The sequence below is a fragment of the Elephas maximus genome, chromosome 19, assembly GCF_024166365.1.
Source record: "Elephas maximus indicus isolate mEleMax1 chromosome 19, mEleMax1 primary haplotype, whole genome shotgun sequence".
Lineage (NCBI taxonomy): Eukaryota > Metazoa > Chordata > Mammalia > Proboscidea > Elephantidae > Elephas > Elephas maximus.
Genome location: NC_064837.1, coordinates 6,843,716 through 6,858,386, shown reverse-complemented (window position 1 = coordinate 6,858,386; position 14,671 = coordinate 6,843,716). Strand labels below are relative to the sequence as shown.

The 14,671-nt window shown below is 45.1% G+C and overlaps 1 protein-coding gene across 6 annotated transcripts in view; it reads left to right on the top strand.

Moving 5' to 3' along the window:
• The window catches only part of MYOCD (myocardin), a 116,967-nt gene extending 109,250 nt beyond the window's left edge, over window positions 1-7,717 (top strand). For all 6 annotated transcript variants that reach the window (XM_049859576.1, XM_049859575.1, XM_049859578.1 and 3 more), the window contains 4 exons: window positions 915-1,058; window positions 2,150-2,278; window positions 4,326-4,383; window positions 6,910-7,717. In XM_049859576.1, the coding sequence (XP_049715533.1) occupies window positions 915-1,058; window positions 2,150-2,278; window positions 4,326-4,383; window positions 6,910-7,481 (903 nt within the window). In that variant the 3' untranslated portion in view covers window positions 7,482-7,717. The remainder of the gene's footprint in view (window positions 1-914; window positions 1,059-2,149; window positions 2,279-4,325; window positions 4,384-6,909) is intronic.
• Window positions 7,718-14,671: the final 6,954 nt, after the last annotated feature.

Below are 14,671 nucleotides of genomic sequence, written 5' to 3'. Positions count from 1 at the left end.
TAAGCTTATGGCTACTACCCAAAGGACTGGAGGTTCAAATCCACCCAGAGGTACCTCAGAAGAAAGGCCTGGCAATCTATTTCCAAACTATCACAGCCATTGTACACCCTCTGGAGCACATTTCTGCTGTGACACACATGAGTCTCTGTGAGTTGGAATCAACTCGACAGCAACTGGTTTTAGCATTTTGAAAAGGAGAGAGGCAGGAAAAGGATATCCCAGGAGGGGGATGATGTGAACAAAGGAAGGAAGGTAGAACACACAGGGCCCGTTGAGGAATAACCATGAAGCCAATTTGTCTAAAACGGGAAGTTCAGAGAGAGGGGGAGTAGAATTTAAGTCTGAAGAAGGAAATAGCACCAGGCTGTGGAGGATCTTGAACTCTTATCCTGGTTAGAAGTGGGGACTAGCTGCTGTGAATGCGTGGGAGCTGCTGACAGTTTTTGCATAGCAGGTCGTTTATCGGGAGGCAGATGTGGCAGTCTGCTTCCGTAAAGATTTACAGCCTCAGAAACGGTATGGGGCAATTTACTCTGTCCTAAAGGGTCGCTATGAGTCGGAATCACTCGACAGCAGTGGGTTTTGGTCAGGTCATATGTACAAAGCCAGGTTTTAGGCGTTATATATATGGAATTCGGGAGTTTTGAAAAGATACCCATGTGTGCAAACAGTTAATGGGCTTAACTGCTAACTGAAAGGTGATGTACTTCCAAGAGATCCGCCATTGAAAACCCTCCAGAGAACAGTCCTGCACAGACACACGTGGGTTCGCCATGATTCGGGGTCTGCTCAGCGACAACTGGTTCGGTGTTTTGGAAAGATAAGACACTAGGGCAGGGCCCGCGATCTCAGCAAAGGCCGTACTCGAGTGCTGCTGCTGGCAGTTTCATTGTGCTGCTCTTCCGTCTCTGCAGAACTCAGGAGTACACGATGGCCGTCCTCCAAGCTTCTCCCCGCAGCCTTCCAGCCTCCACCCACCTTTCCCTGGAGCCCAGGCAGACAGCAGTCATGGTGCTGGGGGCAACACCTGCCCCCAAAGCCCAGGTGTACAGCAAAAGGTAGGATATGGGGACAGAGTTCAAACTCGGGATTGACTTCATCTCTTCTCTCTTATGTGACTCTTGTCCTCCAATGCAAATATGAGGTTCAAAGGCAGAAAACGACATTTTAGAGAGAGACAACACCACTAGAAATACATTGAAATCCAGGTATAAGTTAGACAGTACCACAAGGAGCTATTTCCTGGGGTCCTGCTGGAAATCATGGTGACTAATGTGCCATGATATGTTTGTATAATGAAGCCACGGTATAATCAGTGGCATGATCCTCACCGTCCATGCGGGAGAGCCAGGTTTTGCCACCACCCAGGCTCATGGCAACCTGGTGCACAATTGGAGCAAACACCGCCTGGTCCTGTACCACCCTCATGATCTGTTGCAGATTGGACTGTTGTGGTCCATAGGGTTTTCACCAGCTGATTTTTCGAAATAGATTGCCAAGCCTTCCCTCCTAGTTCATCTTAGTCTGGAAGTTCTGCCAAAGCCTGTTCAGCATCAGAGCGACACACGAGCTTCCACTGACAGACGGGCAGTAGTTGTCCTTGAGATGCATTAGCCAGAAATTGACCCCGAGCTCCCTGCGTGGAAGGTGAAAATCCCACCACTGAACCACCACGGCCCTCTTCCTGAGGGAGAGAGACCCTGAAAAGGCCCAGGTGCTTCCACGAAACACACAACAAAGCTCTCTCATGAAGAGGGGTGCCTCCAACTCTCTGCAAACACACACAGTTTGGAATGAAAGAACCTGGAGGATAAAATACTCTGGAAGTTTCTGGATTGACGTGTCTTTGTATTTGACTGAATTCTTGTTTTATTTTCTCATCTGGCTCGTCCCCTAGTAAAATGCGGTGTACTTTGGAAGGGGAAATAAATCCACGAGGTGCCAATTCTGAGATGCCTCCAATAATAATTTCACACGGATATGTACTATTATTAATATTTTGGAGTTACTTTCTAAGCCTTGGTCTTTTTTTTTTTTTTTATCTTCTTAAGTCACCTTTTCTAAGATTTAGCCTGTAGCTTCTAAAATGGAAGCAGTGCCATTTCTGACCCATGAATTGATTGTGTTTGCCCATCTTTTGCCCACACAGATTGCTGGTTTACACTCTTCTGATAAGGCAGGACCAAAGTTTCCAGTCCCATCCCCAACTTTTCCTAAGTCAAGCTCAGCAGCTTCAGAGATAACACAGCCTCCTTCCTACGAGGACGCAGTGAAGCAGGTAACTGCATGATCTGATTTTTATAGAGCAGACTAACTCAGTGAACGTGACTTTACATATTCAATTGTATGTAAATTTTTATGTTGTGTCTTATGCCTTTCCAGTGAACAAAATATCTAGACACTAGTTATAGGAAGCTGTTGCATGTGCATAAAGCTGTGTGGGGTAGAGAGAGAATATGCTGGGGTGGTCGTCCAGATGCCCCTAGCCAGCTGGGTCAGCTTGGGCAAGCACTTCTCTTCTTGGAAACTCTGTGGGGCAGTTCTACTCTGTCCTATAGGGTCGCTATGAGTTGGAATCGACTCGATGGCACTGGGTTTTTTACTATCTACTTTGTAAGCATCCTAGATAATGTATTGAAAGCACTTGCCACGTTGATAAGTACTCAAATATCTGAGAGTTATTTTCATAATGATACTTTCCGGGGTTGTCCCTGGCTTGACAATTTGTGACAAAATGTTGACAGTCGTTGAAGCTGGGTAGTGAACGCAGGGAGGGCCTCGTGTTCTCTACTTTTGCTTATGCCTGGAAGTTTTGAAAAGAAAAAGAAAAAAAAATGAATGACCCTACATTTTAAACGGCCTGAGCTTCACCAGGTATCAGAGAACTCTTCATCTGTGCTCTTCTCCCTCGTCCCAGAAAAGAACACCCAGTCAGTTGTTAAATACTGGAATCCTGCAGATCAAAATCAGCCTGCAGTTAGGTTTCATTTTGCTTAGAATATTTTATGCAAAAAGTACACCATCACCAGTTGCTGTCGAGTTGAGTCTGACTCACGGCGACCCCGTGTGTGTCAGAACGGAACGTGCTCCCTCGGGTTTTCAATGACTGATTTTTTCAGAAGTAGATCGCCAAGATTTTCTTCCAAGATGCCTCTGGGTGGACTCAAATTGCCAGCCTTTCCGTTACCAGCAGAGGGTATTAACCGTTTGTACCTCCATGAAAAACATGGGCTTTCTGATTTCTGAAAAATTAGGGGACCTAGGAACACGGGAGCCCCATTTTTGCCTGACAGCTGTCTAAGGCTGAGTGTCTGTTGCCCCCTTGAGCCAGAGATGTGCTCTGCAGCCCACCCCTCCCGCCTGTTCTAAAGGACTCATTGGCATTCCCTGCCAGGCCCTGTAGGCATCTGCTGCCTTCTGAACTGCAGCAGATCCATTCTTTGAGCTGCGTTCCAGTTTTGTTGATTCTGATGTCTGTGCTTACAGAGACGGGCTTTTAGAGGGGTGAGGCGGATATACGCCTCTGTCCTCCCTGTTCCCTCTCCCTGGTATCTGTAACCATCAACTGATCCTTTGCAGCTTCAAAAGAAAAGGGAAAGGCCAGATCAAGTGGACTTGTACAAACAAGACTCTATTTAACAGCTCAGTTGAGCCAGGGCAGGAGTGGCAGCTGTGGAGGTGTGGGTGTGCTGTACAAGCAAGTGTCAAGGGCACCACGGCACTGCAACGAGGAGCCAAGGAAGATGTGAGCCAAGTTCCTGGGCCACATCCACAGCAAGCAGATAGGCAGGCAGAATCTATGTCCTTCAAAGTGAGAAAAAGTGCCCTGTTGTTGTGGTTCTTAGAAGCCATCAGGTCAGCCTCTGACTCATGGCAACCCCATACACAGTGGGATCAGATCTTGTGATAGGGTTTTCATTGACTGGGGCTTTTTTTTTTTTTTTGGAATTAGATTGCCAGGCCTTTCTTCCTAGTCTGTCTTAGTCTGGAAGCTCCACGGACACCCGTTCAGCACGATAGCAACACATGGGAAAAAGCGCCTCACTACTTGTGTGTTAAGGCCCCCAGCTCCGGGGATGGAAACCTCTCAGGCAACTGAACTCGGAAAGCACTTCACATTCTTTTCCCCTTCTCTTGCTGGAGTAGATTGCTTCACTCAGTTGTTTACCTGTTTAATATTCAGACTAAGCTCTAATCAAACATAATTCAAAACCTTTAAACCAAACACAGTTTAAGAGCCTGCGGTGCTGCCTCCAACGATACGTTACAGAAGAGGTATCCACCTTCTGACGTCTCTGGTTTCCTTTTGCTTATTTTTGCAACAGCAGATGACTCGGAGTCAGCAGATGGATGAACTCTTGGACGTCCTCATTGAAAGTGGAGGTAAGGCGGCCCTGTTTCTCCATCCACCAGGTTACTGTGTGTCTGCAGGTACTCTAGGGAGTGAACACTTAGGACCAAGGCTGTTTGTGCTCTATCAGACATGATCCGAGCTGTCTGTGTCCGTTGAGCTTCCTGCCCGTGTCTGGTGTTCCAGATAAAAGGCACGGTGGTTGATTCCCCAATGCCTTTGTCTTGGAAACATTTTCCACTTTATTTTAACATTTTTCCACTTTCAACCCAGTCCCTGTTGCCCAAAATGTTATCTTTTGCTACAGCATTTCTCTCTCCTGTTCCAGTTTCAATGCCCCTATCTTCTTAATTGCAAGAAAAAGGAAAAAGCAGGGAGTGAAAGCTTTATGCTACCTACTAAAATGAAATTCAATTAGTTATCTTCTTCATTCATGCTTAAATGTCACCCAAGCCAGCAATCAACAATGATCAACATGTTCTTTTTGCCTCCTATTAAGTCATTTATTTTTTTAAAAAAATGGTGAGAGTTTAAAACCACGTAAATGAATGAGATCACCTAAAGAGAATATGCAGATAAAAATGGGTCAGGGCTGAGTGTTTAAGCAATAACATTTAAAATTTCAGAGAAGGAGACAGCAGAGAACTCAGGGAAGGAAGGGCTAGGTGTTATATTAGGCTTATCGCTGAGCCAGACAGACAAAGCCTCCACCTCTATGGGGTCCCTGGGTGGTGCAAGTGGTTAACAAACTCAGCTTCTAACAGAAAGGTCGGAAGTTCAAGTCCACCTGGAGTCACCTTGGAAGAAAGGTCTGCTGATCTACTTCTGAAAAAATCAGCCACTGAAAACCCTATGGGGCACAGTCCTACTGCAGCACACATGGGGTCGCCATGAGTTGGCGTCACCTCGATAGCTAGTTGGTGGTTTACAGAGTTTACAGTACAGTAAGGGAGATGGAGAGGAAGCAAGTCAACAGACGTATCCTCCATTGTGACAGGGGTCAGGGAGAAAAACATCAGTACAGGTGTAAGTATGTTCATAAGCTCCATGATAGAAAAATGAGAAAATTCATAGCAGTGCCCTTGTTTTCTTAATGATGTCTGTGACAAGGTTTGCAAAGAGTGAGGTTGCAGGAAGGTGGTGAAGAAGATGAGAGGAAAGAGGAGCAATCATGAATGAATTGGTTTTCCAGAAAAAAGTAGTTGGATTGCTAGGCAGTAGTGAGTGCCAACAGGGAACCTGACATCATGAATTTGGAGCAAAACCATTCAACGTGGTTGTGCAATTTTTTTTTTTTTCTTGTGATGTCCAGCTGAACCAGGGCAGGCTTAGAGAAGACAGATGATAAGACTCATCCAGGGATGGGGCTTTGCCAAGGGAATATGGTGGAAAGAGGGAGGGCAAGGGAATTGTGGGTATTTATAAGAGAGTAATTATAATGGTAAAAAAAAAAAAAAAAACAGTTGCCATCTAGTCAGTTCCAACTGCTGGTAGCCCCAGGTGTGTCAGAGTAGAACTATGCCCCATAAGGTTTTCAATGGCTGGTTTTTCAGAAGGAAATCATCAGACCTTTCTTCTGAAGTGCCACTGGGTAGACTTGAACCTTCACCCTTTGATTTAGCAGCTCAGCACATTTACCACTTGTACCACCAAGGATTCCAATCATGATGGTGGACCATGGAATACAGACTGGAAGAAGAAAGAAATAAAGGCTAGAAGGGGCTGGTGGATAGTGATAAAATAGTTGAGTCAGTGGACTGGAATGACTCCAGGTGGCTGAGAAGTGTTGTCATGGGGTATTTAATAGGTGAGCTGTAGAGATGAGAGGTGATGGAGAAAGGGAAATTTTGCTTGAAACCAAGCTTTCAGAGTGACTCAGTAGTTGATGATGACAAGGTCCAGGACATGCCCAGCAGAGTGGGAATAGAGGAATCCCTGGACTTAAGGAGGAGGTCAGAAACTCCTTTCCTTGGTCATTGGGTCGACGGGTCACTTCTGAAGATCTGAAGTCACAGAGAAAGATGAGCTGAAGTGGGAAATGGCAATGAACTGGGGAATAGGGTCTTCAGTATATGCCAAGGTATGATCCAGAGACTGATAAATGAACACAGCGAGGCAGGGGGCAAGAACAGTAGTCTGACACTTAGAACAGCTGAGGAGTTGTAAGAAAGAGGGCTAGTGACAATTGGAAAGAGCCATGGGAAAACAAAAGAACACAATGTGACCCTCAAGGCATGCTGGCCTCCGTTGAGGGTATAACAGAGGATGCAAGGTCCCAGAGGACAGCCAGCTATCAGCAAGTCAAAGGAACCTCCAGAGTAGAGTTTGATAATCATAGAGGAGAATTTCCTGAAGAGTTCTGGGAGAGATGGAAGGGAAGGAGGATTGGGGATACATGGGCCAGTTTGGGAATGAAGCTCTGGGTGATGAGAGATGACCACATAAGCACGGCTACCTCCTGCGTTTGTCTTAATGTAACTCATTCTTCCAAAGAGTCACAATGTGGGGCATGCTCCATTTGATGTGATCTAACAATTGCGTTTGGGTTTTTCCAACAGAAATGCCTGCTGACGCCAGAGAGGATCATTCCTGTCTTCAAAAAGTCCCAAAGATCCCCGGGCCTTCCCGAAGCCCTACTGCTGCTCTCCCCAAGCCTTCAGCCTCTTTTGAACAAGCTTCTGCGGGAGGCCAACCCTCCTTTGATCACTATGCCACTGAAAATGACGAGCACCTTGAAGTCTTACTAAACTCCCAGAGCCCCTTAGGAAAAGTGAGTGATGTCACCCTCCTAAAACTTGGGAGTGAGGAGCCCCAGTTTGATGGGATCATGGATGGGTTCTCCGGAAAGGCTGCAGAAGACCTCTTCAATGCGCACGAGATCTTGCCAGGCCCTCTCTCCCCCATGCAGACTCAGTTTTCACCCTCTTCTGTAGACAGCAATGGGCTGCCATTAAGCTTCACTGAATCTCCTTGGGAGACCATGGAGTGGCTGGACCTCACTCCACCAAGCTCCACACCAGGCTTTGGCTCCCTCGCCACCAGCGGCCCCAGCATCTTTAACATTGATTTCTTGGATGTCACGGATCTCAATTTGAATTCCCCCATGGACCTTCACTTACAGCAATGGTAGAATGCTGATACAACAGAGCTAAGGAAGACCAATAAGAATTCCATGGGGGAAAGCATACAACCACGAATACTTTTATTATTAAAAAAAAAAAAGAGAGAGAGAGAGAGAAGGGAATTAAAAATAAGCCAATAGAGACTTCTGTGACAATCAGCAAGAACAAATAGGATATATATTTTGTTGTTGGTAGTTGCCATCGAGTCGATTCCGATAAACATATATTAATATTTACCAACATTCAGTGGCTGATAATAATTTCAGCAATGCATTAAAATTGTGTTTTCTCAGACTATGAATGCCAAAAAAATTTTTTACTGCCTTTAAAACACCAGTAGTTTTTTTACCCCATACTTTTTCTCAGGCATTGTTGGGGCATAATTTCACATTGTATATTGTTCTTATGAAAACAATTAGACATAATGTGGAAAGAAAATGTCAGCTACTCTGAGAGTACAGAGAAAGTCCACCCAACAAAGGTCATGAAAGGTATGTCCTTGATGTAGGCTGCTGCTCATCTCTCTATCACCTGTCTCAGAACGGAAGCCACACATAGCTTCAGTTAGGGAATTCTTGAGGCAGAAGAGAGGGATAGAACCAACCCATTCCTAGGAAAACAAAGTCAACTCAGTGTCCCTCAGCCACAAAGCTACCCGCTGATGTGGCTCCGATCCTGTACTTAGGACTCTTCGGTCACCGGTAACAGCCTGCATTTAGTCCAGACAAGCGCACCCAGAGCTTCCCTCTTTTTCAACCCATAGCCAAATCACTCCTGCTGTCTCTGAGGTGCTAAGCATGGTGGAACAAGGGAGGATCCTAAAGCAAGGAAAACTCCTGCTATGAAAAAAGATACGTTGGGTTCTCCTACACAACCTCTTTAGTTCCAAAGACTAGAGGTTTCCGCGTAGGCAAACCTGAAGGATATTTCTAGGCATAAGAAGCAATATCAGGGAAAATTCAGACAGGACTAGAGAACAGCACAGTTTTACATGTCATGGGAATAAATTCCATGGTCTATTCTAACAGGACTGTTATTTATGGGGGTCCAACTTCTTTTTCTGTTTTCCTTTTTTTGAGTCGGGGGGAGCTCCACTTCAGTTTACTTTCCTCCCACTTCACTTGTCTTTCTAGATAGCAATCCTCTCTTGCTCCTCTTTAGACTTTCTTTGTTTCTTTTCCTGCCCCAACACTGGGAGGGGAGGACTCCTCAGATCTAACAAGCTGTCATACTCCTGAAAAAGCCATTTTCTAAAAAGTTGACAATCCAGGTTCTCCTGGAGAACTCACTCTCCACCTGCATAATTTGCTACAAAATGAAGTCACAAGAATTTCCTTAGGAAATTCTCGTCAGTCACAAAGCGCATTCCACCCTCATTTGATATAGAGCAATCATCGATTTGTGTTGCTCTGGAGAAATTGGAAATCATTATATCGTAAAAATAAATATGGTGATATTTATGGGGAGAGTATGTTGGGTCTCGGTCTCTTCAAGAAAACACAATTGCATGTTGAAAATGACGGACAGAAAAGAGACAGTGGTCTAATGTGCTTCCCTCATTACCTCTCTTGCTGTGGCTGGGAGGTGAGAACACTCAGATTGTAGGACAGTCTCTCAAAAGCTCACTGTGGCTCAAGTCACCATCTTAGAGTGTTGCATGCTGTAGAAAGTAGCTATTGCTGTGGTTTTCTGTTCTGTTTTTTAATTTTTATTTAAATCACTACAGCACTGTTTTCTTCTTCTGTAAAAAAGAAAACGTTGTTCACTGTGCACTTCTAGAGAAAATAATCAAAAATGTTGTGATTTTAGAAGTTCTCTTTTTGACAAACCAAAGATTTAGAAGAAGTCATTCCATTGTTAACTTGTAAATGTGTGTGAACACAGAGTGTTTTTGATGACTGCTACTCTGAAAGTTGCCAGTTCTTATTCTAGGGGAGAAAGGCACACTGAGACACACACACGTGTATATGGACATATACTTGTGTGTGTGTGTGTGTGTCCTGCATAGCAGCGTTACAGAGTTATATGCCAAAAGCTTTTAACCCTCGATCTGCTGTGAAATGGTACTTGGACTTTCTCACTGAGAACTCCTGATTAATCAACCAGACTACACATTGCCTCTCTGTGTGTGACGAATGGCTCCAACCTGATGACTCACAGCCACTTGCTTACCATGAACAAGCTCATCTTGGCAATGAATATGGATGTGAAAAGCAGAACGCCTTCGCCATTCGTAGCTGGAAATGGTAACACGGTCTCTTGTAGGAGCATCTAAAAGGAACATGAAAATCGTTTTACATTCCTTGATCTGCACTGTGCTCTAAAAGATCCACATGGTCAATTTTTTTTTTTATTTTGCTTCCACGTCTGTCATCAGAACCAGATATCGAGATGGAAAAATCACCAGTCTTTTCTCCGAAGATGAAGCTATGGGAAGAAAGCCTTATTAACATGTTCCTCACATTTGTTGATTCCCTAGATATTGAAGTTTTTCTTGGATCCTGACAAAGCTTGCTGGTCAGTACATTTTTCCATGTGCTGTGTTTTGCTCTGTATATGTTTTTTCTTTTTCCTTACTTCCTGTGGAAAGCAGAGGTACGCAGTGTCCCTGCTCTGAGACTCTGATCTCAGTGTTAATTTATTTTTTTCCCTTTGGGTATTTCTATCTGAAAGGCTAGACCTGGGTAACAGGCCTCTGTATATTGCAATCCTGTACACTTTTGTGGGATCTTTTTAGGGTATTAGCTGGGACTGATATACACACCTCACAGTATGTTTGGTCTAAGCAAAAGATAAGATGGTTCCTATTTGCTACTGCAGACCAACATAGTTAACACAGCAGGTCCCATGCTTACTGTTCCTGGCCTCCTCCCACAGTTTCCACACACTGTAGTCATCCTATTCTTCATAACTGAAAAGTTTGGCTTTGGGGAAAAATGGGAGACATGGGAGAAATCTGATGAAGCCAGCTGCTCCCCGTGAAACACATAATCTATACTAGTCAATCCATCTCCCATGGGGGGGGGGTGTATTTTGAGTTTCTTTAAACCGTTAGTTGTGTCCTCTTTTATGGTCATGAATTGGGCATAACTAGAAGATGTACAGAGACTTATGAAGGTGGCCATGGTCAAGTTTCTTAATGCTCTTAGAGCCTGAAGACCACATTCCATTTTCCTAACACCCCTGGGACCCACATGATGAAGCTGACCTGCAGATGCTGGCCGCCATTCCCCAAGCTGCTGCAGTCATAGTCGTAGTTATCCTATGGAGCCAGAAAATCCATTCGTGCAAGCGCTTTCAGTAAGCCAGTGCCCATTAGTGGTGGCCTACCTCTATGTTATTGGGATGGCGCACATCGCAAGGCGGAGAGAGACAAGGAGGAAGGGAGGGAGGGAGGAAAGAAGGAAGGACGGAAAGGAGGGGAGCAAGAGGGTGAACTTCGCGATCTATGAGCCTCTCAGATCAGCTAAGATGTTGCATTATGAAAATTGAGTCAGTATTTTTTGGATGAGAAGCTATTCTTAATAATGCAATAATCGCACTGGTAAATAAGAACTCCAAGAGAGGCCCCGCCTCTAGTTAAGTCTGTGAACTGGCAGCCTTTTTACTTTCAAATACACTTATTTTCCATCTGAACAAAAGAATCAACAAAACCTACCCTAAGCACTGGAGGCATTCCTTTCAAAAAATACTTATTTTAAACTTGATCAGTTCTTCCAGAAACAGATTCTGGTCTGGCTGCAAACACCCACATCAAATTTACTCATCCAATGGACAACTATTTGATGCCTACCATACATAAAGCACACAAATCTTCAGATACCCAATACCACATTGACCCAGGTGTCCCAATAACTGATCACATTTTGAATGTCTGGGGAGTTACAGTTTCTATAATCAAGAACACTGGGAACTTCCCAGTCTTCAAACTAGAAACCCTTTATGCTATCATCAAAAGAAGGCTTAGTTTTTCCAGAAGGGAGAGTGAAGCTCCTCTCTTCAGCTGAAAGCTGTCTCCCACATTCTTTTCTTGGCTCTCTCTCTATGGTGAAATGGCTGCCGTGTATCACCCAGGGGGATCTTTTATCTTCTACCACTTCAACCATCTGTGTGAATTTTAGAGCGTCTTATCTTTCCCAGATTTAGAAGTTCCCTGAAAATTGGAGCTAAGGAAATATTTTTTGTCCTACCCCAGGCCCCACCCCTCATAACAAGCTCTCTGAGACAAAAGGGAGAGCTGGTAGGGGAGGAAGTGTCCAGGTCGCCTTGATCTCTTAAGGGAAAGCAGTGTGAAGATGGTTTGGCCTTCCCCTTGAGGGGGCTGCTGCATTCCTCACGGTGAACGGCCCACCATAGATGACAGACAGAACTTAGAGGGAAAAGAGTCTGGGGATTCATTTTTCATACATTTAGTAGAAACCAGCAGAATGGCTCAGATGCTAAAACTGCTGGAGCTTTACTAGACAGGTAAAAACAGAGCCCAGGGCACGAAACAGGATGGTCCTAGAGCTCTGAGAGTGGGTCAGGCTCTGTCTAAAGGGTTGGGTTCAATTCCTGCCTCTACATTTTCAGAGGAGCCTGGCGAGGGTAAGGCTATCCACGGGAAGATGATTTTAAGATAGTAAAGATACAGGGGAGTCCCTGGGTGGTACAAACGGTTAACATGCCTGGCTGCTAACCGAAAGGCTGGAGGTTCAAGTCCACCCAGAGGCACCTCGGAAGAAAGCCCTGGTGCTCTACTTTAAAAAAACAAGCCATTGAAAACCAACACACGTGGGGTCGCCATGAGTTGGCACCAACTCAATGGTAACTGGTTAAAAAAAAGAGATCTGAGAAGAATTTTGCTATCATCTACCAGGAAATTGTAGTAGGATCCATCGGGTTCAATAATATGTGAATCAGTTTCCTTCTGACTATAGGATCTGTGACTGTCCCTCTGCGTTAAGACGACAAGTCCTTGAATGTCTCCCGTGCTCCTTGGGGCCAGCTGCTCCCGTCGTGGGTGCTGGAGGGCGTGGGTTTCCTGTAAAGGGTTTAACAGTCCTGAGTGTTTGTGACAAGAGCAAGCGTGGCGATGGGGATCCTGGATGCTATTCTGATGTTTTTGAAAGGAAGGGAACCCACACCGCTCCCCAGAGCTCCTTTCCAAGGGTCCTGCAGGGAGGAAGGAGGGCAACGTATTAGGGGATGCTTCAAGTTCACCCTCAGCTAGACACAGATTTGCTTTACAAAGAAACCAAAAGAGCAAGCATTTGTTCTCTGCTACGGCCTGTGTGGTGTGTTCGTGTCGGTCTTCTTTGCTCAACTCTACATAATCAGAGACAAATGTGGGTTACCAGGAGGAGAAGGGAAGCAATGGCTAAAATACCAAAGTTGGCATGTGTTCTTTTTAAAATATATATATATATATATTTTTAAATAAAATGTTTATTTTAAAAAGAGATGAAAGTTTTTCTTCACTGTGTGTTGTACTAGACACTTGGCTATACACCCTTTATATGTCGGTTTTGATTTGTTTTTTCCATTTTATCCTCACAACAGCACCATGAAGCAGTCCTGTTATTTTACCCATTTTACACATAAAGAAACTGAGGCTCCGCAAGGCTAAATAGTCTAAACCAAAAAAAAACCAAACCCACTGCCGTCGAGTGGATTCCGACTCATAGCGACCCTATAGGACAGAGCAGAACTGCCCCATACAGTTTCCAAGGAGCACCTGGTAGATTTGAACTGCCGACCTCTTGGTTAGCAGCCATAGCACTTAACCACTACGCCACCAGGGTTTCCATAAATAGTCTAAAGTTACCAAAAAACCAAACCTGTTGCCATCTAGCTGACTCCAACTCATGACAACCCCATGTGTGTCAGAGTAAAATTGTGCTCCACAGGGTTTTCAGTGTCTGTGATCTTTTTGACATAGATTGCCAGGCCTTTCTTCCAGGCACATCTAGCTAAAAAATGGCAGGGCCAGGAGTCAAAGCCCACGATCTCAAGTGTTACAAATCCTCTGGTCATACCAATAAAATGAGAAATTCTGTGAAGCAGAACAGACTCTCGAGCCACATCTATGCCTGTTAAAACACACACATACACACACACACACAAACACGGTCAACTCAGTGCTTCCCTCAGTTTAGCGAATGAGCAAACTGAATGACAATGGAGAATAAATTTAGTGTCAAGAAGCCCGTAAGATACGTAGAGACTCCCTGAGTGACACCTAGTTGATATTTACTTTTCTGTCCTGAGTTTATTCCTACCTGTCATTTTCTTGTCAGTGAATACAGAAACCAAGTGAGGGAACTGCGCTGCTGTGGAAAGGGACTCCCACACCCAGGTTTACACTAGAGTTTGTCTTTCTCCATGCCACGGCTCTTCCTCCTCTGCATGGCCTTACTCTCTGGTGGGCTCTTCCCACGGAGAAGCAAGGAGGCCACAGGCTGCCCCAGCCTCAGGGGCATAGTCTATCAGATGAGCAAGTCCAGCGTGAAGAGAGCTTCTCACTCCCACGAGGTTCAGCAAGCATCGCAAGGTCTGGGTGGTATGGTGGTTCAGAGATAGGCTGACAACCAAAAGGTTGGCAGTTTGAATCTACCAGCTGCTCCCTGGGAACCCTACGGGGCAGTTCTACTCTGCCCTATAGGGTTGCTGTGAGTAGGAATAGACTTGATGACAAGGGAATGTTTTAGGTGTGGCTTAATCTCCACATGCCTACAATAATAGAAGTCTATTTTATCATCTGAAGCCCACATCACCCCCATAATGCCAAGGAATGTCCATGTGTCCAATAAAACTGAACACACAGATGTATACTCTGAGATCTGAGAGTCCTCCAGCAATCAACTAAGATGGCTGCTTTGAGATGGATCTAGGTGTCTCCAAGGCTTCAGGCCAGGGAATTAGTGACACAGCTGCCAGGAGGAAAGTCCAGGGACTTTCCAATTATTACTGCTACCAGTCTAAGGGGTTCCTCAGAGGGTGTGGTCTCACTCCCTCGGTATAATGCTCAGACAAGTGACCTCCATGCCAAGTAAGGCTAGACTCCTCTGTGACGGACAACTGTTCTGTGGGTGATGGAGCCCTTTAGGATGGAGTGCTCAATCCTGTTCTCCTACTACTACCCCAGCCCAAGGCAGGATTTGATCCCTCTGTGATTCTGCTGCATATTAAACTGGCAAAGGTTCACACAGCACTTCCC